The 27,127-nt window shown below is 43.5% G+C and overlaps 1 protein-coding gene across 1 annotated transcript; it reads left to right on the top strand.

The window, feature by feature from the left end:
* Positions 1-555: 555 nt before the first annotated feature.
* LOC132817655 (carboxypeptidase O-like) lies at positions 556-26,510 on the top strand. Its single transcript, XM_060828155.1, has 9 exons — positions 556-632; positions 6,556-6,667; positions 6,755-6,856; positions 8,788-8,892; positions 9,405-9,515; positions 9,633-9,723; positions 13,157-13,359; positions 19,720-19,804; positions 26,245-26,510. Exons 1-9 carry the CDS (start codon positions 556-558, stop codon positions 26,508-26,510), a joined length of 1,152 nt encoding a protein of 383 aa, XP_060684138.1.
* Positions 26,511-27,127: the final 617 nt, after the last annotated feature.

Here is a 27,127-nt window from a genome sequence, read left to right as displayed (position 1 = left end):
TGGCCCCCCAGGACGAGTGTCATTAGGTATGAAGGTACAACAGTGTTCCCCAAACATTACACAGACACCACCTTTCTCAGCCAACAGCTAGCCCAAGACCTGCCTATTTTGCCATGACATTTTGCTGGTTGCATCCAACTGCTCACCTAATGCTGAGAGGGCATCATCAGTGTAATTAATAAACCTCTGCTGTTTATAGTGAATATAATGAATCCATTCAGCATTTTTGCTAACGTTTGGCCACCCCATACTGTCAATGTGGATCACCAGGTCAGGGACATAATCTCTCCTATGGTGATGTAGTATTCATTGAAGTGGTGTGTTAAACTGACCCTTCGGGGAGATAGCAATTTGTTGTAGAAGCATCACTCAGGTGCAGGTGGCTCCTCATTCCAGGGGAAGTGTTCGCCTCAGTCCCCCTTCCATGCCACGTAACCACCAAGATTCTGCCATCGAGATAAGCTGGGCATCCAATGCACGACCTGGGAGTGCGACACCTACAACAGGCACTACACCGTGTGTGATGTCCCATGCCCGGGTGCACCTTCTCACAAAATGACCGACCAGGATGTCACCACGCCACGTGAAACACTCAAAGCCCAGATAGTGAAGGAGGCCAAGGGCCTGTATTGGTAATTTCTGTTGTCTTTGATGGTAGATGAAGGAGGACTGTAATTACATTTTCGGATGAGTTCACTTTGATCTATTTGGGGAGATGCCTGGTATAACATACACCAATATGGACAATAGGGCGCATTGCTAGTACAGTTGAGGTAACACAGGTCACTTACAAGGCAGCATTTCCTTCTACAAGGTGTAATCGCATTGGGGCATTACCTATTACATTGATCTCTGCTCATTTGTTAAAAAAAATTCACAACCGTTCTAGCACCTGAGTCTTCAGACGGTGTTGCCTCCACCCAATCTATTAATCACCACCAACATATATCTTTTCCCTCTCACTGTCTTTATCATATCCACATAGATAATCACCCAATGTTTAAAAGGTCCTTCGAGCACTGGTATGTGACTTAAGGGCGTCAATATTCCCTTTCTAACATTATTCTGAGCACATACCTTGCATTGTGACAGGATGTAATCTGCTGTCTTGTTCCCAGTCCCAAAGGTGTAGCAATGGGGCCTGCCTGTCCCCACTTCCAGGGTCCCCTCAGGAAAGGGTTGCTCAGCAGTGGTCAAGCATTTGAGGTGGCTTCCGCCCTTAGTGGGGTATGCTGGTCTCAATCAACCTGCAGCTGCATTATAAGGTCTTGTCTACTCCTTATACTTCTAATGCACAAATAATGGCTGAATCCAAAGACACAGATATTAACAATAGGATATTAAGTTTTGATACATGATTTTCACAACGTAATATTCAACCCAAACTTCGATTCTCAGTGAGGGAGGGAAATTGATATAGAATAAAGTCACAACTGGCACTCCATAATCACCAATGAGATGCAGCAGTCTTAAATGGAAACAAATGAGTCGGAAACGAAAACAATATTTCTGCCAGTATAATATTATGCAAACAATATTGTTAGCTTGGGATATTTTGGATCTATCTTTATTCTTCCAGTTCTAAAATTTTTAAACTAGATTCTATAACATTCATGTAATTCCTCCACCCAATGAGCAACTGTTAAAGTTTGAGGTGATTTTCCTCAATGTTAGGTTTAGATTATTAAAATGAATTGAGGAGACACTTGCCGAGGCCAGGACTTACAGAGCTACTGCTTTTACTGCCTTTAGTCTAATCTTTGATTAGTCCAATGAGGTGAAAGGGGTGAAATTGATATTTGGCAGTAACATCAAATTATGGGGAATTTGGAAGTAGGTTTATACTAGTGTCAAATTGTAATGCCGTCTTCCTCCATATTAAACTGATTCAAATTTAAATAAGATTGGTTGTCATCTAAACATAAAATGTGACTAGTTAGAAATTGACAGTAGAGCAGTCATGAAGAATGGGTGGGTTAAAATTTCAATAATTTTTTTTTACAAAATATTCAGTCTCTCTCTCTCTTGCACACACACACACGAACATTTTCCAACTTTCTTCCTATCTCAGTTTGCAGCTTTTGTTTAATCCTTGCTTGTAAGGGGAATGAGGCACTCACATTACAGAAAAATCAAAGTTAGGGAGTTTAACCTCATAAACTTGCCTGTGACACATAACTGCTTAAATCAAGGGGACCTCTCAGCTGTTCCATTTGCAACTCTAACAATATTTTCGAGGCAAGTTGTTCGTGCCTCTGCATTAGACTGCAACCTAACTTCAGGAACCCTGTCACCTATAATAGCAGTGCTGTCAAATCTCCCATAGCCAACAATTGTCTTGTGGTTTTGTCTTCAAAGGCTCTAATCCATTTGCCTGCACCCTCATGTATACTGGGCAATGCATTTCTCAGCCCCTTCAGATCCTGGGTTCCCCAGGGAATATATTGTGAGTGTTCCTCCCCCCCCCACCTCCCCCTTTAATGAGCAGAGGCATCATTCTAGTTGTATGTGGGTCTCTTTCTCCCTGCTATCATCCTCATCCAGGCAGTCCCCTTTGAATCCTGACCCTGATTCTATCTCCAAGTCATTCTATCCATCCTCTGCTGGCTCCATTCAGACCCTCCCCTTATGGAAACCTTCTGCCCCTTCAGAGGATCATGTTCCCTCTGACCCCGATCAATACTCTGTGTAGAGTTTAGAAACTTCCCGTACTGTTTTTGTTCTCATACTGTCCGCAGTAACCTGAGGTCCTCCTCCAAGTTCCCCCTTTGTATTTTTCTTGTTTCCATTTCCTCCTGTAACATCTTTCTCTCATTCTGCCTTTCCTTGATTAACCCCTTCGCTTCCTCCCTTCTCTGGTTCAGTTTATCTTTCTCGTCATTGTCATCAACCCATGCAATTTCTCTTCTATTTCCACCATACCCTTTATCAAAGGACATTGCTTTGTGTATTCTGTGTTTGAGTAAGGTGGCAGTTCATCTAGCTCCTGCAAACCAGGATACAATAGAGATTTGTCTGCCTGACCTTCAGTTTTCACAGACTGCTTTTATTGCTCTTTAGCCGCCTGCCTGGTCACTGCAGGCGCCTGGTACACTCTTATTAGTTTTTCTCCCTCTCTTCTGAAAAGTTTTCATATTTCTATCTTCAGTTCCTTTTACAGATTTCTCTTTTTAGAATTATCTCTTGATTTGTGATTTCTTAAATTAATCCTTCCATTTCATCACAGACATTTATATCAAAGGTACCTTCTTTTTGGTTAATAAGTTCTGAGTTCTTTTTTCCCTTTTCTCGGAGATCCTCACAATGTCATGTTTTGAGACAGAGAATTTTTTTACCCAATATTTCAACTGGAGTTCCTTTATTAATTTTGACCTATATTTCAGTCCAGCTCACTTATTGCCTCTTTTCTCACAGTTCACTCCTCTTCGCCTTGTAAGTCTGGTAGTGTCTCATCAATTATTATGAGTATTCCCTAACTCTACAGTTTGTAATCATCCCTTATCAATCTGTCAGTCCCTAACTTCCTTGATTTCAATTAATTAACAAAGACAATCTATCCTCATTTGTTCTGCCTATGCAGACCCCTACTGTTCTAGGGCTGTATCCGCAGAACTTACTTATCACTGATGGTTCCTTAAAAATCCTTAAAAATAGTTATCTTAAATTCTCAAAGTTCATATTATCATCAAAACACTCCCGGATCCGAGCTCCAGGGAACAAAACACAAACATTCAATCACCAATAAACAAATGTGCATTCAAACCAGATCACAAAGGGTTGAACTCAGAGTCTCTCTCTCTCTCTATCTCAGATACACATACATGAACCTTTCTGCAAACAGCCAGGAAAACAGCACTGAGTCAGAGCTCCTCTCTCTCGCTCTCTCTCACACTGCTCTACACGTGCATACCCTCACGACCGGCGGGGCAGTATCCACAGGAATTTACGAACAGTACACTGACTTACATGTGCAGACCCTTGTGACCAGCAAGGTGGTATCCACAGAACTTACTAACATTAGACTGTCCTGTCCGAGCAGATCCTCACAACCAGCAAGGTGGTAACCACAGGGATGTACGTACACTACACTGCCCTGTCTGTGCAGACCCTCGCAACCAGCGAGGTGGTACCAATGCGGGCTTACTAACACTGCACTGCCCTGCCCATGCAGATCCTTGCGACCAGTGAGGTGGGGCTTACCAGTACTACGAGGAATTTTATATTAGCAATTTCTACTTTCTATTCTTACCCACCCCACTGCACAGTTTTCTTGACCAAAACTCTGAGTCTCCGCAAATTTTAATTTATTACCAGACTCTTTGGTTCTTTGAATTGGAGAGACCTTTCAGCAGCTTTCCTGCACTTCTGCATCCCTGAGGACCTCTTTCACTCAATAGAATTTAATCTGAATTATCAGCAAAATGCTTATCTCTTTTTGTGGGTGGTTAGCCTTATTCTATCAGGCTCAGGAGAATCCCTGATGGACCTGGAAGCGCCCTCGGGCTGCTGCCTCCTTTGTGTAGGTCTTTTTCCAACCCTGCTCGCAGCACGAAAAAGGTTGATGGCACCTTTTAGGAATGACCAGGTGACACAGGTAATTCCTCAAGATGACAAGCTTTTACTTGCAAAGAAAAGCTGTGGTCATCAGAGAAACCAACTCCGAAAGTCCCCAAACAGCGAGAGTACTCTAAAGTTATGTTGTTCTAAAAGCCATGCTATATCCCCATTACATTAGTATAACCAATCGCACTAAGCCGACATTATATCCCCTTAACCAATCAGACTCTGCCACAATTGTCTTCTGGATTGCTGCAGACCCTCACATTGTGCCGTGGTTATCTTTCTTCACCTTTTGTCACCTGACAGGCCTCAGTCACATTAGGCTGACTTGAGCACACACTCCAGGCTTTACACTTATGCAACACCTCTACATGTTTTATTTTGTAGTTATATATTCATATTTACCATAGTCCCTGGCACTATAAGGCTCTATAAAGAGATCCAGTCTATCAACGTTTCTGGATATCTAAACTCACACATGAGAATAAAACCATAAGACATAGGAGTGGAAATAAGGCCATTCGGCCTATCGAGTCCACTCCACCATTCACTCATGGCTGATGGGTATTTCAACACCACTTGCCCGCACTCTCCCCGTATCCTTTAATTCCTTGTGAGATTCAGAATTTATCAATCTCTGCCTTGAAGACATTTAACACCCCGGCCTCGACTGCACTCCATAGCAATGAATTCCACAGGCCCATCACACTCTGGCTGTACAATCTGTCCACAGATGTTGCCAGACCTCAGAGTTTCTCCTGCACGTTTTGTTTCTCTTTCAGATCTCTAGCAACTCAGGCAACTGTCTGTGTGGAGTTTGCATATTCTCCCTGTGTCTGCATGGGTTTCCTCCTGCTGCTCTGGTTTCCTTCCACAGTCCAAATAATGTGTAGGTTAGGTGAATTGGCCATGCTAAATTGCCCATAGTGTTAGGTGCATTAGTCTGGCATAAATGTAGGGCAATGGGTCTGGGTGGGTTGCTGTTCAGAGGGTCGGTGTGGACTTGTTGGGCCAAAGGGCCTGTTTCCACACTGTAAGTAATCTAATCTAAACCGCCATACTTACCTTTTGTTGTACAGTACTGTTTGCAGTACTGTTTAGAATTTTAAAAAAATATTGAGACATTGGCAAGGCTTCAGAGAAGATTCACAGGCATAACACCAGCAATGTTTATCTCAAGAGGGTTGGAATGTAAAAGCAGCGACGTGCTACTGAGACTTTATAAAGCTCTGGTTAGGCCCCATTTAGAATATTGTGTCCAGTTTTGGGCCCCACACCTCAGGAAGGACATACTGGCACTGGAGCATGTCCAACTGAGATTCACACAGATGATCCCTGGAATGTTAAGCCTAACATAACAGTGAATGGCTGAGGATCCTGGGATTGTATTCATTAGAGTTTAGAAGGTTTAAGGGGGGATCTAATAGAAACTTACAAGATAATGGATGGCTTAGAAAGGGTGGATGCTGGGAAATTGTTTCCATCAGGTGAAGATACTAACACCATGGGCACAGCCTTAGAATTAGAGGGGATCAGTTTAGAATGGAAATGAGGAGCCATTCCTCCTTATGCGTGGGTTTAGATATCCAGAAATGGATCTCTTTCCTGTTGAGAGAAGGGCCAAAGGGTGACCCAACCAAAGTCTTTCAAACTGTGAAAGGCTTTGTTTGATTGGATACAGAGAGAAAATTGCCTCTTGTGGGGGAGAGTTTAGCTAAAGGCCTTCAATATAAGATAGTCACCAAAGAATCCAATAGGGAATTCTGAAGCAGCTACATTACCTAAAAAGTAAGGAGAATGTGGAACGCTCAGTTCCAGTGAGTGGTTGAAGTGAATGGTACAAATGCATTTAAGATGAAACTGGGCAAGCAGATAAGGGTAAAGGGTCACATGGAGGGAGGCTTTTCGAGTGGAACATACTCACTGGCATGGCTGGTGCGGTCCATGTAGCCTCTGTAACCCTATGCAAAAATGTGTCTCATTCTTATTAATCAGCGTTCTGACACAGAATATTCAAGATCTCCTGGACAGGCAGATACAGCGTGAGGATAAGCAGCCTTTCGACACTGGAGCATATAGCTACACCAAGTATCACCCGATGGAAGAGGTAAGTCTTACGTAAGAGGAAAGAATTGACTCTTTTCCCTTTAACACTTCAAAAACATCCTTCACTGTTTCTTTCTCAAACACTCAGATCTACCAGTGGATGGAAGAAATGAAGGAAAACTATAAGGAGCTGGTGACACAGCACCTACTGGGGATAACCTACCAGAAACGGCCAATGTATTATCTGAAGGTATTCAGAGAGTGTATTTAAATGTTCTACCTCCTATTTTATCTCATTACTAGCCCTCTCATAACCTCCCTTACCAATAATTGTTCTGGCAATGGACTTCACCACATAGCAGCTCACTGACCCTGTTGCATCCATGTGGCTACAGAATTTCCCATACTTCCTATCCTTGAACCATCTCAGTCACCTTCCCAATTACTGAAATAGTTGGAGTACCAGATAGCAATGTAAAAGAAGTTGAGATTAGATATTGGAATTGTGTGAACAAAGACATTCATCATGTCTGTCTGGGCTCAGTTAATGATTGGAACTGAAAGACTAGGATTTCTGCACAATTTGTGTTGAACATCCTGTATAGAATTTATAGAGATGTACAGCGTAGAAACAGACCCTTCAATCTAACCTGTCCATGCCAATCAGATATTCAAAGTTGAACATATGTTCCACACGATCATGCCTGAATTTGAGCTAAAGTCTTGGGAGGTCAGATGAATAAGGTTTTAATTGTAACACCATGTCTCCCCATTACATCAGTCCATTACCAAATACAGCAAGACCCGGAAAATATCCAGACTTGGGTTGGCAAGTGGCAAGTAACAATTACATCTCACAAGTACCAGACAATGACCATCTCCAATAAGAGAGAATCTATCCATTGTCCCTTGACATTCAATAGTATTACATCACTAAATGTCAACATCCTGTGGGTTACCATTGACCAGAAACTTCACTGGACTCACCACATAAGCACAGAGGTTACAACAGTAGGTCAGAGGTTAGGAATACTGTAGGACGTAACGTATTTCCTGACTCCTCGAACGCCTGTCCACCATCTATAAGGCACAGGTCAGGAGTGTGATTGAGTACTGTCCAGTTGCCTGGATGACTACAGCTCCAGTAACAATCAAGAAGCTTGACAGCATCCACGATACTTGTTTGACTCCACATTCACAAACATCCAACTCCCGCCACCTCCGATGTTCAGTAGCTGCAGTGTGTACCACCTACAAGGTGCATTGCATAAATTGGCTAAGGCACCTGAGACAGCATCTTCCAAAACCATGATCATTACCATCTAGAGGTTCAAGGGGAGCTGATACATGGGAACACCTCCAAACCGGTCATCGTCCTGTTGTTCTTTCAGCATTGCCAGGTCAGAATCCTGGAACTCCCTCCCTTTTGGGTCTACTCACAGCAAACTGACTGCAGAGGTTTAAGCTTGCCATAGCTCCTCAAGGCCAAATGGGGATGGGCAATGATACCCAAATGAGATGGAGCAGACCATTTCATTCTTTGAGTCCGCACTGCAATTCACCATGGTCATGGTCAATTTTAAATTTCAAATCCTTTTTCCTGCCAATGTCTGGGTTACTTCATTCCCTGAAAGACCAACAGCCTGTCCACCTCAACCTTAAATACACTCAATATCGGAGCATCTGTGTCTTAGTCCTAAATGACGGACTCCTTTTCTCTTTCCCCTTCTCTAATTGCTTGATGTACCTGTAGGATGACTTTTCAGTGTTTTATTTTGTTTGTTAACAGTTAGAAAGTTGGAGAGAACATTGTTTCACGGGAGCTCAGTGAAATTTTTGAATTGCAAGCTCTTTTATCCTCTTAAATCATTTAATAGAAATGTTCATGGAACCATTTTAAGGTACCATCAAGACAATTGATATCATCCAGACAACAACAAACCTAAAACCTGTAACAAGGTCATTCATGTCCTCTACAAAGGTTCCTCCAGCCAAAATATTTGTCTCTGGGTGGACACTGAAAATTTCCAGTTGGCAGATGTCTGTCATTCTATCGCACTGGCACCAAAGCCTTTGCTACACATCATTCTTCCTCCTGCGAGATGCTGTGATCCCAATCACCCCACACAAATCAACATCAGAACCAGTGGCCCCTTCATCTTCCATCTGTTTTGTTTGCAGATCAGTAGAAGATCTGATAAACCCAAGAAGATTATCTGGATGGATTGCGGAATTCACGCCAGGGAATGGATTGCTCCTGCTTTCTGCCAGTGGTTTGTGAAGGAGGTGAGTGTCCCCTTACTGGAGATCTACAACAGAAACACTCAGGTTCAAACCCTTGGGACACTGGTGAGGCCAAATCTTGAGAACTGAGATCCAGACTGATTGACAAATAACAAACCTGGTTTCAGAATGAGGTAAACGTGTGCAATGGCTGACAGAGCGAATCTTTCTTGCGTAGCTTGCAATCTTGCTGAGGGTTTTGTTAATTTTAGAGTCACATGTATTGCTAACACATGTAGAGAAAGTGGCTGCTCCTCATAGAAAGGCATTACTTTGAAACTGTGAGATAGTCTGCTAGATTAACAGTGAGACGTACAAGAGCGACAAGTTCCAATATACTATTATTAACACATAGAATTATACTCTTTAAATTATTATTTTTACATGATGAGAAGTGTCAGCAGTGCTGAGGAATGGAGCACTTGCTGATTGCTGTAACAGAGTCTCCAATCATTGATAGCATTAATTGCAATCAGGATGAACTTTTCATGATTTAATTTTTGTGTGTGTGCCAGATATTACAGACCTACGCTGCAGATCCTCAAACGGACCGATTCCTCCAGCACATTGACTTTTACATTCTGCCAGTTCTGAATATTGATGGTTATGTTAATTCCTGGACTACAGTAAGTATGCTCCTTGATCATGCATCATTACCTTGCTGGCGCAAATGCTTTCAAAGGCAATTCGGTGAAATGTGTCACAGTCTAGTTCACCATTGCTGTGTCCTTTTCTATCTCTAGGACCGCTTATGGAGAAAATCAATGTCACCGTGTCAAAGCAGCACTTGTTTGGGCACTGATCTCAACAGGAATTTTAATGTGGAATGGTGCAGTAAGTAAAATTCCCATACTGTCTGTGCCTGTCTCCAAATTTCTGTACAGCAGAGTATTATATATGGTAATGATTCCAAACAAGATAATGTTGAAGCTGCATAAACCTCCATCCAATATGACAATATCTTATCGTCTTTCTGGGGGAGGTGGTCCAGCCTAAGGTCCTGACAGAGAGAAAGTCGAGTCCTACCATGCTCGTGATAGTCTCTACAATTAGAGTCATAGAGTCATAGAGATGTACAGCATGGAAACAGACCCTGCGGTCCAACCTGTCCATGCCGACCAGATATCCCAACCCAATCTAGTCCCACCTGCCAGCATCTGGCCCATATCCCTCCAAACCCTACCTATTCATACCCATCCAAATGCCTTTTAAATGTTGTAATTGTACCAGCCTCCACCACATCCTCTGGCAGCTCATTCCATATATGTACCATCCTCTGCGTGAAAAAGTTGCCCCTTAGGTCTCTTTTATATCTTTCCCCTCTCACCCTAAACCTATACCCACCAGTTCTGGAGTCCCAGACCCCAGGGAAAAGACTTTGCCTATTTATCCTATCCATGCCCCTCATAATTTTGTAAATCTCTGTAAGGTCACCCCTCAGCCTCTGACGCTCCAGGGAAAACAGCCCCAACCTGTTCAGCCTCTCTGTATAGCTCAAACCTTCCAACCCGACAACATCCTTGTAAATCTTTTCTGAACCCTTTCAAGTTTCACAACATCTTTCTGATAGGAAGGAGACATAACTTTTATCTATTTCTGTCATGCAGTAGGCTCCATGATGTGCAAGGCAAATGCCTCTTCTCGTTAAGAATCAATATTGGCGTATCCTCCAGCAATGCTGGTAGAGCAGTCTCCTTCTCTGTGGTTATATCCATGCCTCAGGTGTTCATTGCGAGGGGGTATGCAATGTTCACTGGCACAATAGAGGCCTTTAGAGACCGGTGGGCACCACAGGGGTTGGAGCACATGAACGGGCCAAATAGCCCATCTCTATGACACCTGTGTGTATTTTATATTACTCTTGAGAACAAGATTTTGATTTCATTTTGGTAAGTGTCCATTTCAGTTTTGCAAAGCTTATGGCTATTTGATTTTCTTTTTGCGTCACCAGGGCTTCTCCAACCTGACTAAAGTTTTATTTTACAAGGTGGGAAAAGAGGATTGTAAGGACATTTGTGATGCAGTAGCATTGTCCCTACCTTGGAGCCAGAAGTCCTGGGTTCAAGTCCCATTTGTTCCAGAGGTGTGTCATAACATTTTTGAGTAGGTTGATTAAAAATGTCCAGAAAAGAGGACGGGTGACCGTACTGTATCCCAACCATGAATCACCAGTAGTTGATAACATGATGCAGAGCATGTGCTGGAATCTGAACTAAGAACAGAAACCACTGGAAATAGTCAACAGAATTTTAAAAATTACACTTAAATAAGACAATAGACAATAAGACCATAAGAACCAAGAAAAGGAGTAGGCCATTCAGCCCCTCAAGCCTGCTCCTCCATTCAATACGAAATGGCTCATCCACCATTCCTCACATCCACTTGCCTGCCCTTTCCGCAGAATCCTTGATTCCCCGGCTGATCAAGAGTCTATCCATTCCAGCCATAAATACAGATAAGGACTCTGCCCTGGAGCTCTCTGTGGTCAGGAGTTCCAAAGATTCACAAACTTCTGAGAGAATAACCTCCTCCCTATCTCAGTTTTAAACTGGCACTATTTTATTCTGAGACTGTGCCCTCTCATCCTAGAATTTTCCATGAGGGGAAACATCCTCTCAACACTTACCCTGACAAGCCCCTTAAGAATGTGACATGTTTCAATAAGATCACCTCTCATTCTTCTCAGTTCCAGTGTCTGGAATCCCAACCTGTTTAGGCTTTGCTCATAGAAAATTCTTCCATATTGGGGATCATCATAGGGATCATCCTAGTGAGCCTTGCCTGAACTACCTCCAATGAAGTAATATCTTTCTCTCGACAAGGAGACCAAAATTGCTCACAGTACTGCTTATGTGGTCTCACTAACACCTGGTACAGTTACAGTCAGACTTTGCATTCTCCAATCCCACTGAAATAAGGGTCAACAGTCCATTCGCCTTACTGATTACCTGCTGTGCCTATGTGGTAGCTTTCTGTGTTTTGTGCACAAGTTCCCCACCCACACACAAATTTTTTTTGTCTTACAGCTTTCTACATCTAAATACTCTGTTCTTTTGTTCAACCTTCCAAAATGAATAACTTCACATTTGCCATGTTATACTCCATTTGCCAAGTTTTTGCCCACTTACTTCACCCATTAATATCTCTGCAAACTCTTGGTATCCATCTCACAACTTACTTTTTCATCTATTTTTGTGTCATCTGCAATTTGGCTACAGTGCATTCATTTCATTTCTCCAAGCTGTTAATATATATTCTGAACAGTCACTATCCCAGCACTCATCCTTGTGGAATTCTGCTTGCTGTTTCCTGCTCATCAGTCAGTACTCCAACCTGGTCAATATTCTACATCCATCGCCATGATCCCTCCATCTAAGATTTAACCTTTTGTAAGGAACCTTGTCAATTGCCCTCTGGGACTCCAAACACAACACATCGACTGGTTCTCCAAAATAAACTGATTCTAAAATTTTTCCAACAGTATACATTAGCCTATAGTTATCTGCCTTTTGGCCTCTCTCTGTTTTTGAATAAGCGTGACACATCAGTAGTTTTCTAATTCTCCTGTACTTCTCCAGTATCCAAGGATTTCTAGAAAGTTACAATCAATGCATCCACTATCACTGTAGCTACCCCTTTTAAATCCTAGGATGCAAACCATCAGGCCCAGGGGACTTATCTGTCATGAGCCCCAGTAGTTTGGTTCATAATACTTCTCAAGTGATGGTGTTGATGCTTAATTTGTAATACAAAATACCTGTTTAACTTGTCTGTAATAACCATTATTATTTTTACAAGCTCCTATTATTTGTTGATTTATACAGTGTGGCTACTGTTTTGGGTCTATACATGACTCTTACCCTTGACTTTTTTTGCTTGCTGTTAATTATATCCTCCCGAATGGACTCCTCATCATCTGAGCTCAGGTCATCTCTCACAATTGTCCTCTTTTCATCTCTTTTTAACAGTGGTACTGCACAACCTTTTCCTTCCCTCCTATCGTTCCGGTAGGTCACATGACTCCAACCAGTGGAGAGTTACCCCTTCCTTCCCATTGGCTTCAATCTTGCTTGCATTGTTGATGCTGTACTCAGTCAAGGATTGCTTTGTCTCGAGGACAGACACTTAGAGCCGAGGCAGCTGAGTACACAGCTACCAATGGTTGAGTAATGTAGTACAGCATTCACAAGTGACCAGAATGGTAGAAGCAAGCACACACCTATTTGTTGCTTTCCTTTGAAATCATGCACGTCATCTTTTGTTACAGGTATTGGAGCTTCAAGAAACTGCTGTTCAATCACTTACTGTGGTTCAGCACCTGAGTCTGAACCAGAGACCGTTGCAGTTGCTGCTTTTCTCCGTAAGCATCTAAGTGATGTACTGTGCTACCTGACCATTCACTCCTACGGTCAAAAGATCCTTACCCCTTACGGATACAAAAACATAACGCCCAACAACCACGAGGAAATGGTGAGATATCAACATCAGCAGCTTGGGGAAGGGGACTGGTGGGAGTCTACGTTGTTTCGTATTTAACCCAGATGCTCCTTAGGTAGGCATCAGGCTGACTGGGACAGAGGGCCCTTACTTACAGTGAACGTACTCTGGAAACCCTGGTAAAGATAGTTATTCCCAGATTATGGATTGAGAACTGTGTTGAGCATAATGTGTAACTGCAGCACCTCTGTATCGTTTAATAAGCCAGAATATTCATTACAACCAGGAGAAAGTGAGGACTGCAGATGCTGGAGATCAGACTTGCATGTCCTTGGTGGAGTAGGAGGGGCAGTTGAAGTGGTCGGCCACGGGGCAGTGGTGTTGTTTGGTGCGCGTGTCCTAGAGATGTCCTCTGAAACATTCCTCGAGTTGGCATCCTGTCTCGCCAATGTAGAGGAGACCACAGTGGGAGCAACGGACACAGTAGATGAGGTGTTTGGATGTGCAGGAAAATATCTGCTGAATGGGAAAAGATCCTTTGGGGTCTTGGATGGAGGTGAGGGGGAGGTGTGGGCGCAGATTTAAACCTCTTGCGGTGGGCAAGGGAAGGTGCCGAGAGTGGAGGGTGGGTCGGTGGGCGGTGTGGATCTAACAAGGGAGTCACGGAGGGCATGGTCTCTGCGGAATGCTGATGGGGATGGGGAGGGAAATATATCTCTGGTGGTGAGGTCTGACTGTTGGTGGTGGAAATAGTGGAGGATAATATCTTGTATCCTGAGGTTGGTGGGGTGGAAGGTGAGGACCAGGGGTGTTCTATCCTTGTTGAGATTGGAGGGGTGGTGTTCAAGGGCGGAGATGTGGGAAGTGGAGGAGATACGCTAGAGAGCATTGTTGACCCCATGGGAGGGGAATTTGCATTCCTTGAAATAGGATTCCATCTAGGATGTCCTGAAGTGGAATTGCTCCTCCTGGGAGCAGATATGGCAGAGGTGGAGGAATTGGGAGTTAGGGATACCCTTTTTACAGGAGGTTGGGGTGGGAGGAGGGGTGGTCCATGTAGCAATGGGAGTCGGTGGGTTTGAAGTCAATGTCTGTGTTGAGTCAGTCACCGGAGATGGAGATGGAGAGGCCAAGGAAGGGAAGGGATGTGTCCGAGATGGTCCAGGTGAACTTGAGGTCAGGTTGAAAGGTGTTAGTGAAGTTGATGAACTGTTTGACCTTCTCGTGGGAGCATGAGGTGGCGTTGATACAGTAATTAATGGAATGGAGGAAAAGGTGGGCGATGGTGCCACACCAGGACATCCCCAATGGCTTCCTATTTCAAGGACTGTAATTTCCCTTCCCACCTGATCAACAATGCCCTCCAGTGCACCTCCTCCACTTCCTGCACCTCCACTATTGAACCCCACCATTCCAACCACAACCATAATAGAACCCCCCCAGTCCCAGCTTCCTCTCCACTAATATCTGGATACTGTGCATTATCCTCTGCCATTTCCGCCACCTACAATCAGACCCCGACACAAGAGATATATTTCCCTCTTCACCCCTATCGGCATTCTGCAGAAAACATTCCCTCCATGACTCCCTCATTAGGTCCACACCACCACCCACCAACCACCAACAACCCACTCTCCACACTCGGCTCCTTCCCTTGCCACTGCATGAGGTGTAAAACCTGCATCCCCCCCTCTCTCTCCCCCCGGCCCTAAAGGATATTATCACATTTGGCAGAGATTTTCCTGCATATCCAAATACCTCATCTGCTGGATCGTAAGTCTTGGATCGTACCTTTGGGGTCCTGAAGGGAGAGGGTGACCAGCCTCAAGTCGTTGTCCATGTAGGTACCAACGACATAGGTAGAAAGAGGGATAGGGATGTAAGGCAGGATTTCAGGGAGCTACGATGGAAGCTGAGGGCTAGAACAAACAGAGTTGTTATCTCTGGTATGTTAACCGTGCCACGTGGTAGCGAGGCAAGGAATAGGGAGAGATATCAGCTGAACACGTGGCTGTAAGGATGGTGCAGGAGGGACCATTTCAGGTTCTTGAATAATTGGGGCTCATTCTGGGGAAGGTGAGACTTGTACAAACAGGACGGTCTTCACTTGAACCAGAGGGGTACTAATATCCTGTGTGGGAAATTTTTTGGTGTTATTCGGGTGGGTTTAAACTAGCTCAGCAGGGGGATGGGAACCGGAGGTGTACCTGCAGTGCACAGGAGGGTGAGAATAGGGAAGGCATGGACAGGATTTCAGCGTCACAGGAATGTGACGGCAGACGGCAAAGTGGTTTGAAGTGTGTTTACTTCAACACCAGAAGTATCCGGAATAAGGTAGGTGAGCTTGCAGCATGGATAGGTACCTGGGACTTCGGTGTTGTGGCCATTTCGAAGACATGGATAGAGCAGGGCCAGGAATGGATGTTGCAGGTTCCAGGGTTTAGATCTTTCATTAAGAACAGGCAAGACGGTAAAAGGGGGATGGGGGTGGGGTGAGGGTGGGGGGTGTGGGCACGGCCTTGTTAGTCAATGATAGTATAACAGTGGCTGAGAGAACCTTTGATGAGGACTCGTCTACTGAGGTAGTGTGGGCTGAGGTTAGAAACAGGGGAGGAGAAGTCGCACTGTTTGGAACCAAAAGAGAGGCTCTGACAAAGGGTCAGTTAGACTCAAAACATCAGCTCTTTTCTCTCCTTACAGATGCTGCCAGATCTGCTGAAATTATCCAGCATTTTCTCTTTTGGTTTCAGATTCCAGCACCAGCAGTAATTTGCTTTTACCACACTGCTTGGAGTTTTTTATAGGTCTCCGCAGAGTTCCAGAGAGGTGGAAGAGAGGATTAGCAAAATTATTCTGGGTAGGAGTGAAAGGAACACGATGGTCATTATGGGGGACTTTAACTTCCCCAACATTGACTGGAAATGCTATAACTCCAGTACGTCAGATTGATCAGTTTTTGTCCAATGTGTACAGGAGGGTTTCCTGACACAGTATGGCGAAGGGCCAACAAGAGGGGAGGCCACACTGGATCTGGTGCTTGGTAATGAACCAGGCCGGGTGTTTGATTTAGTGATAGGTGAGCACTTTGGAGAGAGTGACCATAATTTGGTTACGATTAGTTTATCGATGGAAAGAGATAGGTACATGCCACAGGGCAAAAGTTATCGATGGGGCAAGGGCAATTATAATGTGATTAGACAAGAATTAGGATGCATAGAATGGGGTAGCAAAATGCAGGGGATGCAGACAATGGAAATGTGGAGCTGGTTTAAGGAACAGATATTGTGCGTCCTTGATAGGTACGTCCCTGTCAGGCAGGGAGGAAGTGATAAGGTAAGGGAACCGTGGTTTACTAAAGAAATTGTATCTCTTGTTACGATGAAGAAGGAGGCTTATGTGTTGATGAGGCAAGATGGTTCAGATGGGGAGATGGAGAGTTACAGATCAGCTAGGGCGGATTTAAGGAGAGAGTTAAGAAGAGCAAAGAGTGGACACGAGCAGTATTTAGTAAATAGAATAAAGGAGAACCCTAATGCTTTCTGTAGGTATGTGAAGAATAAAAGGATGATTAGGGTAGGAATAGGGCCAGTCAAAGACAGAAGTGGGAAGTTGAGTGTGGACCCTGTGGAGATCGGAGAGGTGCTACATGAACATTTCTCATCGGTGTTCACTCAGGAAAAGGAGAATATTGTAGAGGAGAAGAATGAGGTACGAGATATTAGACCGGAAAGGATTGAGGTTAGTTACGAACAGGTGTTGTCGATTCTGGAAGGAGTGAAAGTAGACAAATCCCCAGGGCCAGATGGGACTTATCCAAGGATTCTCTGGGAATTAGGGAGGAGACAGCAGAACCTTTGGCTTTGATATTTGAGACTCATTGTCTACAGGTTTGGTACCAGAGGACTGGAGGATTGCAAATGTTGTGCCTTTGTTCAAGAAGGACAGTAGAGATGACCCAGGTAATTATAGACCAGTGAGCCTTACTTCTGTTGTAGGAAAGGTTTTGGAAAGGATTGTAAGAGATAAGATTTATAATCATCTAGCAAGCAACAATTTGATTTCAGATAGTCAATATGGTTTTGTCAAGGGCAGGTCGTGTCTCACAAACCTCATTGTGTTTTTTGTGAAGATGACCAAGCATGTAGATGAGGGTAGGGCAGTTGACGTGGTAAACATGGACTTCAGTAAAGCCTTTGATAAGGTTCCACATGGTAGGCTGTTGGAGAAAGTGCAGAGGCATGGGATTGAGGGTGATTTAGCAGTTTGGATTAGAAACTGGCTTTCTGAAAAAAGGCAGTGAGTGATGGTTGATGGAAAATATTCAGCCTGGAGTCCAGTTACTAGTGGTATGCCACAAGGATCTGTTTTGGGACCACTGCTGTATGTTATTTTCATACGCAGACATAGGTGGATGGATTAGTACATTTGCAGATGACACTAAAGTCGGTGGAGCGGTGGACAGTTTGGAAGAATGTTGCAGGTTGCAGGGGGTCTTGGATAAACTGCAGAATTGGGCTGAGAGGTAGCAAATGGAGTTCAATGCAGCTAAATGTAAGGTGATGCACTTTGGGAAGAATAACAGGAAGGCAGAGTACTGGGTTAATGGAAAAATTCTTGCTAGTATGAATGTGCAGAGGGATCTTGGAGTCCATGTACATAAATCCCTGAAAGTTGCCACCCAGGTGGATAGTGCTGTTAAGAAGACATACAGTGTGTTAGCTTTTATTCATAGAACGATTGAGTTCTGAAGCCGCAATATCATGCTGCAACTTTACAAATCGCTAGTGCGGCCACACTTAGAATATTGTGTACAGTTCTGGTCCCCATTTTTCAGGAAGGATGTGGAAGCATTGGAAAATGTGCAGAGGAGATTTACCAGGATGTTGCCTGGTCTGGAGGGAACGTTTTATGAGGAAAGCTGAGAGACTTGGGTCTGTTCTCATTGGCAAGAAGAAGGCTAAGAGGGGGTTTGATAGAGACACACAAGATGATCAGAGGATTAGATAGGATAGACAGTGAGAGTGTTTTTGCCATGATGATGACATCAGTGCGTACGAGGGGGCATAACTACAAATTATGGGGTGATAGATTTAAGACAGATGTCAGAGGTGGATTCTTTATGCAGAGAGTTGTAACGGTGTGGAACGCCCTGTCTGCCAATGTAGTCAACTCAGCCACATTAGGGAGATTTAAACAATCCTTAGATAAGGACATGGGTGATGATGGGATAGTGTCGGGGGACAAGCTGAGAATAGTTCACAGGTCGGCACAACATTGAGGGCCAAAGGGTCTGTTATGCGCTGTATTGTTCTATGTTCTATGTTCTATGCTGTGTCCACTGCTCTTGATATGGTCTCCTCTACATTGGGAGACAGGACGCCAACTCATGGAACATTTCAAGGCACATCTCTGGGACAAGCACCAAACAACCCTACCGCCCTGTGGCTAACCACTTCAACTCCCCTCCCACTCCGCCAAGGATGTGAAAGTCCTGGGCCTCCTCCACCACCAAATCCAAACCACACTGACACCTGGAGGAAGAATGCCTCATCATCTGCCTTGGGACCTTCCAATCTCATGACATCAATTTCACCAGTTTCCTCATCTCCCCTCCCCCCACCATATCCCAAATCCAACCCTCTAACACAGCACCATCCTCTTGACCTGTCCTAGCTGTCTATCTTCCTTCCCACCTATCTGCTCCACCCTCGCCTCCGACCTGTCACTATCACCCCTCCACTTATATCTACCTATCGCCTTCCCAGCTACCTTACCTCCACCCTCACCCCCCACCCTTACCCTCCTATTTATCTCTCAGCCCCCTCCCCCCACCATTCCTGATGAAGGGCTTATGCCCGAAACATCGATTGTCCTGCTCCTCGGATGCTGCTGACCTGCTGTGCTTTTCCAGCACCACACTTTTCGACTATTCAATATAATCACCAAGAACAATACAGTGAAACACTTAGACCAAACACTCCTGTTTGATTCAATAAATACAACTAAAGGTCGTCTGACCAATTCAATATTTCAATCAATTCGATCTTTGCAACTCACTGCAGATCATCTATGTATAATTGATTCTATTCACATTCCCCAGGATGTCTAATGCCTCATGAGCTGAACATTACAATGGACAATTAAGAGTTAATCTTATTGCTGTGGGTCTGGAGTCCCTTGAAGGCCAGGCCAGGGAAGGATGGCTGATTAGTGAATGAGATAGGTTTTTACATCAATCAATGGTAGTCATTCTGGTCACCATTATTCATTACTAGCTTTTGATTCCAGATTTACGAATACGGAGAGTGAAAAAGAAGAAAATACTTAAAAGTTTTTATCTTTAAAAACATTTAAACATCATCCTGTTCGATCATCCTCTTTGCCGTCTTCTAGATGAATGTTGGACGAAAGGCAGCTGATGCGTTGTACCAGAAGCACGGGACAGAATATGAAGTGGGACCCTTATCAGAGGTTCTCTGTAAGTTTAACCCTCCTCACATATTATCTTTATTTCTGTTAATAATCCCACCTCGCTTCAGGTGTTGCTCACTCAGCTGAGTGACACTATTTGTGGACTGATTTTCATTTAAATCAAAAAGGGGGCTGCTGATGTCATTGCAGAGAGACTAATTACAGTAGTCATACAGGAATAGGACTGATCTGTCTCAATTATGACGCCAACACAGACCAATAGCGATTGAATTTCATTGTCTTGGCATTTAAGTGAAGCATTCCCAAACGGTTGAGGTTCTTGTGTTTGTGACTAAACGTAAAATAACTCGCTTATGTAAGGTGAAATATGAACAAGAGGCAAAAGACATGAACAACACAATGGAAGTCAAGTTCTAGGCTATGCCCTTCACAAAAGATAGATTAGCCTTGGAGAGGGTACCATTGCAAATACTTAGTTTATGGTTTATGTGTATGAGTAAACAGCTTTTTGTTTTGCTTTTTAACTGTAGAAAATGGAGTAAATGCAGCTATAACATGCTGGAAGTCTGTTACATTTACAACATTGAGGTCTTGTAGATTTAACAGGCTAATGTCTAGATGGTAAGTTCATGAAACAGCAGGTGAGCTTGTGTAGCTAAGTAGACATAGCATCTGACATCATTTCACTAATTGCAGTACAAAGAAATGTTTTCCTTTTGTACTTAGGTAAGCCCCGAAGGGTTGTGTAATCCATTTATTTAATCAGATCAAAGAAGGAATGAGGAATTAAGGTCCATGCAGGTAAATCCTAGAGCACGCTACATCATCATGGAGATGGATGGAGCATAAGGGGTTTAATGGTTTAAGTTTATCAGGGTGTTTGTTATTGGAGTTTGTTGCAGCCTGGACCCTGAGCTCACTGTGGGAAGATAGCCAAAGTAGCAGACACTAACTTCAGTAGCAGAAACTAACTTCAACATTTAGCATATGGAATGTGGATGACATTTGATCCCAGTTTGACTTTGGTGCCTGTGTGGAATGAGCTGCCAGAGGAAGTGGTGAAGGCTGGTACAATTACAACATTTAAAAGGCATCAGAATGGATATATGAATAGGAAGGGTTTGGAGACAAATGTTAGGAAATGGGACTAGGTCAGATCAGGATATCTGGTCAGCATGGATGAGTAGGACCGAGGCATCTGGTTCTGTGCTGTGTGGCTCTTCGAGTCTAACCCTTTTGTGGAGAATTGCAAAATTGCCAAATGTGAAGTTGGTGGAAGAATCCAGACAGAATCTTGAGGCAAAAGAAAACAATGAGAGGAAGGAGCTGGGAAGGATACCACCTGGAGTGGTATGCTCCTCTTAGAGATGTGGGGGATCAGAGAGAAGTTAAATGTCCCTCACAACAATGTCTGCAGCAAATGTGTCCAGCCGCAGCTCCTCTCAAACCACATGGATCAGTTGGAGTGGTAGCTGGACTCAATGGAGAGCATACAGGAGGCAGAAAGTTTTATAGATAAGAGTTTCAAGTATGTGATCACACTAATCGTTCAGTCACATAGAGAGGTGACTACCAGCAGAGACAGGCAGGCAGTGCAGGACTTCCCTATGGCCATTCCTCTCTTGACCAATTAAACTGCTTTGGATACTGTTGAGGAAGATGGCCTTGCAGAAGACAGCAGCAGCAGCTAGAAAAAGGAACCATATGTAAGGTTAAGGAAACTGACATCAGGCAAGGCTCTTGAGGTAAGTAAAGAAAGCAGGAAAGACCTTAAACAGGGAATTAGGCGGGCTAATAGGGGCCATGAAGTAACCTTGGAAAGTAGGATTAAGAAGATTCTCTATGCATTTTATACGTCTATTAGGTTAAGTGGATAGTTAGGGAAAGGACAGGTCCACTCAAGGACAAAGAAGGGAATTTATATGTGGGGCCTGAGAAAGTGGGTGAACCCTTGATGAGTACTTCACATTGGCATTGACCAAGGAGAAGGACAATGATGATGGTAAGATTAGAGAGGGGAATGCTGATATTCTGGGTCATGTCAACATTAAGAAGGAAGAGGTGTTGGGTGTCTTAAAAACCATTAACGTCGGTAAGTCCCCAGGGTCTGATGGAATCTATCTCAGGATATTGAGGGAGGCAAGGGAGAAGACTCCTTAGGGGCCTTGACAGAGATCTTTGTATCCTCTTTAGCCACAGGCAAAGTTCCAGAAGATTCGAGAATAGCCAATGTTGTTCTTTTGTTTAAGAAGAGCAATAGGGATAATCCAGGAAATTTTAGGCTGGTGAGCCATATATCGGTGAGAGGGGCATTATTGGAGAAGTTTCTTAAGGACAGGATTTACTCACATTTGGAAAAATTTGGACTTACTGAGGAAAGTCAGCATGATTTTCTGCAGGGGAAGACTTGTCTGAAAAATTTTATTGAGTTTATTGAGGAATTGACAAAGATAACCGTTAAGGGTACAACAGTGCTTGTACTCAACATGCACTTTATTAAGGCATTTGACAAGGTCCCTCATGATAGGCTGCTCCAAATGATTAAGTCACATGGGATCCATGGTGAGCCGGTAAGTTGGATACAAGATTGGATTGGTCATAGAAGGCAGTGGGTAGTTTTGCAGGGATGTTTTTCTGACCAAAGGTCTATTATCATTGATGTCCTGCAAGGATCCAATGTAGTTGGTCTGATTAGTAAATTATCAGATGATATGAAAATTGGTGGAGTTGTGGATAGTGAGGAAGGCTGTTAAAGAATATAACAGGATATAGATCAGTTGGAAAGTTAGACAGAGAAATGGCAGATGAAGGTCAAATATAAAAGGAAAATACAGTGGTGACCCCAGAATCTGATCGCCCTATTGATCGAACAACTCGTATTCCGAATAATTATTTTGAGAAAATTTTGCCCTAAAGCGTGAAGGCATTTTCAGAATCTGAACACCACGTACCATTCAGGTCGCACATTGTTTGTTCAGTTTGTCCCCGGAAGTAGCATCTCTCGTGTGTCCGTCACTAGTTTACCTCGTGTTTTTACCTTGATTTGTGCTGTTTTTTTAAATGATCACCTTTGTGCATTCACCATGGCACCCAAAAGAGCAGTGAAGCAAATAAGAGTAAGAGGAAGTCTGTGAGAACGACAGTTGAGTTGAAGAAAGAACTTATCGCTAAGCATGAAAATGGTACGCGTGTGTCTGATCTCGCTGCCATGTTTGAGATGCCTAAATTGACGTGTGTACGATTCTGAAAAATAAAGAAGTGATAAAAGCAGCTGATGTGGCAAAAGGTGTTACGACTCTGACCTCTAAGAGATCGAAGTTTATAGAGGAAAAACTCCTCTTAGTGTGGATAAACTAAAAACAGTTGTTTGGTGATCCCATCTCTGAGGGCATAATTTGTGAGAAAGCCAGGCTCCTGTATGCTGACCTTAAAAAAGATGTGCCTGTAAGTAGTGCTGATAGTGATGAGTTTAAGACTAATAGGGGGTGGTTTGAAAACTTTAAGAAGAGAACTGGGATCCACAGTGTTGTTACGCATGGTGAGGCTGCTCGTTCGAATGTGGATGCAGCGGCAAAGTTTGTGAAGAAATTTAGTGAGTTTGTGAACACTGTGGGGCATGGGGCACAACAAGTGTTCAGTTGTGATGAGACAGGCCTCTTCTGGAAAAAGATGCCAAGGAGGACCGATATAACTAAGGAAGAGAAGTCTTTACCAGGCCATAAGCCAATGAAAGACAGGCTTACTCTCTAGTTGTGTGGTAATGCTAGTGGAGAGTGCAAGATAAAGCCTTTGCTTGTGTACCACTCAGAGAATTCACGTGTGTTCAAAAAGAACAATGTTATGAAGACTAAGCTTAATGTTATGTGGAGGGCAGTGGGTTACCAGGCAGTTCTTCACTGAGGGGATTCATGAGGAGTTTGCCCCTTTTGTGAAGGCTTATCTTGAGGAAAAGAATCTACCCCTGAAGGCTCTTCTTGTGATGGACAATGCTCCTGCTCATTCTCCAGGCTTGGAAGAAGATTTTGGGGTGAATATAGCTTCATCAACGTGAAGTTCTTGCCCCCCAATACCACTCCTCTCATCCAGCCCATGGACCAGCAAGTTGTCTCAAATTTCAAAAAAACTGTACACCAAGGCTATGTTCCAGAGATGCTTTGAGGTGACAAACGAGACTGAACTGACCCTCAGAGACTTTTGGAAAGATCATTATAATATCTTACATTGCTTAAGAATCATAGACAAGGCATGGAGGGAAGTGTCTCTGAGGGCAATGATCTCTGCCTGGAAGAAACTCTGGCCCAAATGTGTTGCAGGGAGAGACTTTGAAGGCTTCAAAGAACCAACTGTTGTGCCTGTTATTGTGTCTCTGAGCAAGTCCATGGGCTTGGAGGTGAATGATGAGGATGTGGAGGAGTTAGTGGAGGATCACAAGAATGAACTCACCACAGAAGGACTTCAGCACCTCCACAAGACGCAGCAAGAAGACGTGGCAGAGGAAATTTCTTCAGAGGAGGAAGAGGGAACTAGTGGGAACATTTCCAGTGCTGAAATTAAGGCACTGTGCTTCCTGTGGTCTAAAACACAGGCCATTGTTGAAAAGTGGCATCTTAACAAGGCGGTGGTCAACAGGAGCATAAACATGTTCAATGACAATGCGATTGACCACGTCGGAAAAATTCTGAAAAGTCGCCAACACCAGACAATTTTGGATTGGTGGTTCTCGAAAGAAAGTCTGTCCAGTGAGCCCCAGCCCTCTACAAGTGGTCTTAGTGTTACGAAAGTGAAGAGACAAAGACAGCAAACACCAGAGCACAGTTACCTGATGTTATTATGGAAAGTGACTCATCCTTCAAGCAGTAAACCCTCTCCCTCCTTCCTCCTCCCCAGCTCCCACATGCACCATTAGCACTCCTCACTAAGGTAAATGAAATTATTTTCATGTTAGTACATTTATTTCTTGTTTTTATTATTATTAGTTGATATTTAGGTCATTTACTCATCTTATTTTACCTTAACCATATATATTTGCAGTTAAAACTGTCCTGGAAATGTTTTTTATTGGGTCTAGAAATGGATTAATTCACTTTCCATTATTTCCTATGGGGAAAATAGTTTCGGAATTCGAACTTTTTGCAATCCGAACAGCCTCCTGGAACGAATTAAATTCGGATTCTGAGGCACCACTGTATACAATAAATGGCAGGAACCTTATGAACATTGATACACAGAGGGATCTAGGGGTGCAAATCCATAGCTCCCTGAAAGTGGCAACACAGGTGGATGAGGTGGTAAAGAAGGCATATGGCCTGCTTGCTTTCATTGGTCGGTGCATTGAGTATAAACACTGGCAAGTCATGTTGCTGCTGTGTGAAACTATAGTTAAGCCACATTTGGAGCATTGCACGCTGTTCTGTTGGCCACCCTAGAGAAAGGATATGGAGCTTTAGAAAGGGTGCAGATGAGGTTTACCAGGATGTTGCCTGAATTGGAGGATATTAGCTATAAAGGCTAGCCCGAGGGGACATAGCTTTAAATTGAGGAGTGATAGATTTAGCACAGATGTCAGAGGTAGGTTCTTTAAGGGTGTGGAACGGCCTGCCTGCAACAGTAGTAGACTCACCAACTTTAAGAGTATTTAAATGGTCATTGGATAAACTTTTGGATGATAATGGAATAATGTAAGATAGATAGGCTTCAGATTGGTTCCACAGGTTGGCGCAATATTGAGGACCGAAGGGCCTGTACTGCGCTGTAATGTTCTATGTTCTATGTTCCAAAGGAGAGATTGGACAAACTTGGATTGCTTTTGCTAGAGCAACCTGATAGAAGTACTTAAAATTATGAGGTGGATAATTGGAGCCCTTTTCCCCTGGAGGAAATATCAAATGCTAGTGGGCATAGGTTTAGGAAGAGAGGGGGAAGGTTGAAAGGAGATGAGCAAGGCAAATGTTTTTTAATGCCTGGTAAGTGCCTGGAATGCGCTGCCAGGAGAGGTGGTAGGAGCAGGTAAAATAGCAATGTTTAAGTGACATTAAGCCACATGAATGGGCAAGGAATAGAGGGATATGGAGCATGTGCAGGCACTTGGGATTAGAACAGAATGGCATCATGGTTGTGCAGACCATGGGGTGAGGGTCTACTTTTGTGCTGCACTGTCCTATATTCTATTGAAAAGGTAACCAGAACAAGGGTCTGAGAGAACCATGCAAATTTTGCTGAGAATAGTTGGAACTGAGGATAATTAAAAACATTCCCAGAGGATTGTTACAGGTGGTCCCTACAGAAATTTAAGATTGATGTGTCTTATAAGGAAATGCTTTGGGGTGTAGTAAAGAGTAAAACAGTGTATACCATACGTAGTTATAATTTATAGTGTTAAGAGTTTTCTTTGTATTTAATCATAATGTACAATAAAGTTTGGTTTCTTTAAAAGTGCAGAACCATGTGGCATAATTCAATCTGTTAAAATGTTGTTCTATTTCACAGACTATGTTGCTGGCACGTCTTGTGACTGGGTAGCTGACCTTGGGATCGACTTTCCATACATATTTGAGCTCCGAGACAATGGGACCTATAACTTTGTCCTCCCAGAGGATCAGATCCAGCCAACCTGTGAGGAAACCATGGCTGCTGTGATGATCATCATCGAACACGTACATGACAAATATTTCCCGAACTCCACTTCGACCATTCTAGCCCTGTGGTCCAGTGTGTTGGTCCCCAGCTTCTTAACCATATACTTTGTCAAATAATTCCTAGAGCCAGGGGTGAGACCAAAGAAATGGGACAGTGGGTTGGGGTGAGTGGTGTTATTGAGGGAAATGTTGGGATGGAGGAATGGGGACACAAACACATGTCGTCATAGGCTCACTGCGGCTCAGATCACTCCGTAGCACAATCCAGTCAGCCACAGCTCCTGGCTGTGTTGCCATAATCCAGAAGTTTATTTTGCTCAATTTCCTGTCCAATTTCATTTTGAAATCATTGGACGTCTTCCAATTTCCTATAGCATTACCAGTCCCACTGTGAAAAAAAGGGTTCTTCCTCGCCACCCCCTACCCCACATCGGTTCCTTGGTCCTGCTACAGAAAATGGTAATTACGTTTCTTTGTCATTATCATATACAAATCTGCTTTGTCCCAAAGAGGACAATCACAGCTTCTCCAAGCTAACCTTGTAGCTCAAATCTCTTGTCTCTCAAAGCATTCTGGTCAAGCACTTCTGTATCCTCTCAAGGGCTCCCATACCCTTGTTTAACAGCGGTGACTTAAACTGGATGTGATACCCTATTTAAATCCTAACTAGGACTTGATAAAGATTCAGCATAACATTACTGCCTTTGTACTCAATACTTCTACACTATTGATAA

This window comes from Hemiscyllium ocellatum, chromosome 7, assembly GCF_020745735.1.
Source record: "Hemiscyllium ocellatum isolate sHemOce1 chromosome 7, sHemOce1.pat.X.cur, whole genome shotgun sequence".
Taxonomy (NCBI): Eukaryota; Metazoa; Chordata; class Chondrichthyes; order Orectolobiformes; family Hemiscylliidae; genus Hemiscyllium; species Hemiscyllium ocellatum.
Note: the sequence above shows the minus strand (reverse complement) of the source record. Positions and strands in the feature narration are given on the sequence as shown.

What these genes read in the sequence shown, in the direction of transcription:
- LOC132817655 (XM_060828155.1), top strand. Translation starts at nt 556, where the DNA reads ATGACCGACCAGGATGTCACCACGCCACGTGAAACACTCAAAGCCCAG. An exon ending in AGTATCACCCGATGGAAGAG is followed by an intron (nt 6,668 to 6,754) that starts GTAAGTCTTACG and finishes TCAAACACTCAG; the next exon opens with ATCTACCAGTGGATGGAAGA. An exon ending in TTTTAATGTGGAATGGTGCA is followed by an intron (nt 9,724 to 13,156) that starts GTAAGTAAAATT and finishes CTTTTGTTACAG; the next exon opens with GTATTGGAGCTTCAAGAAAC.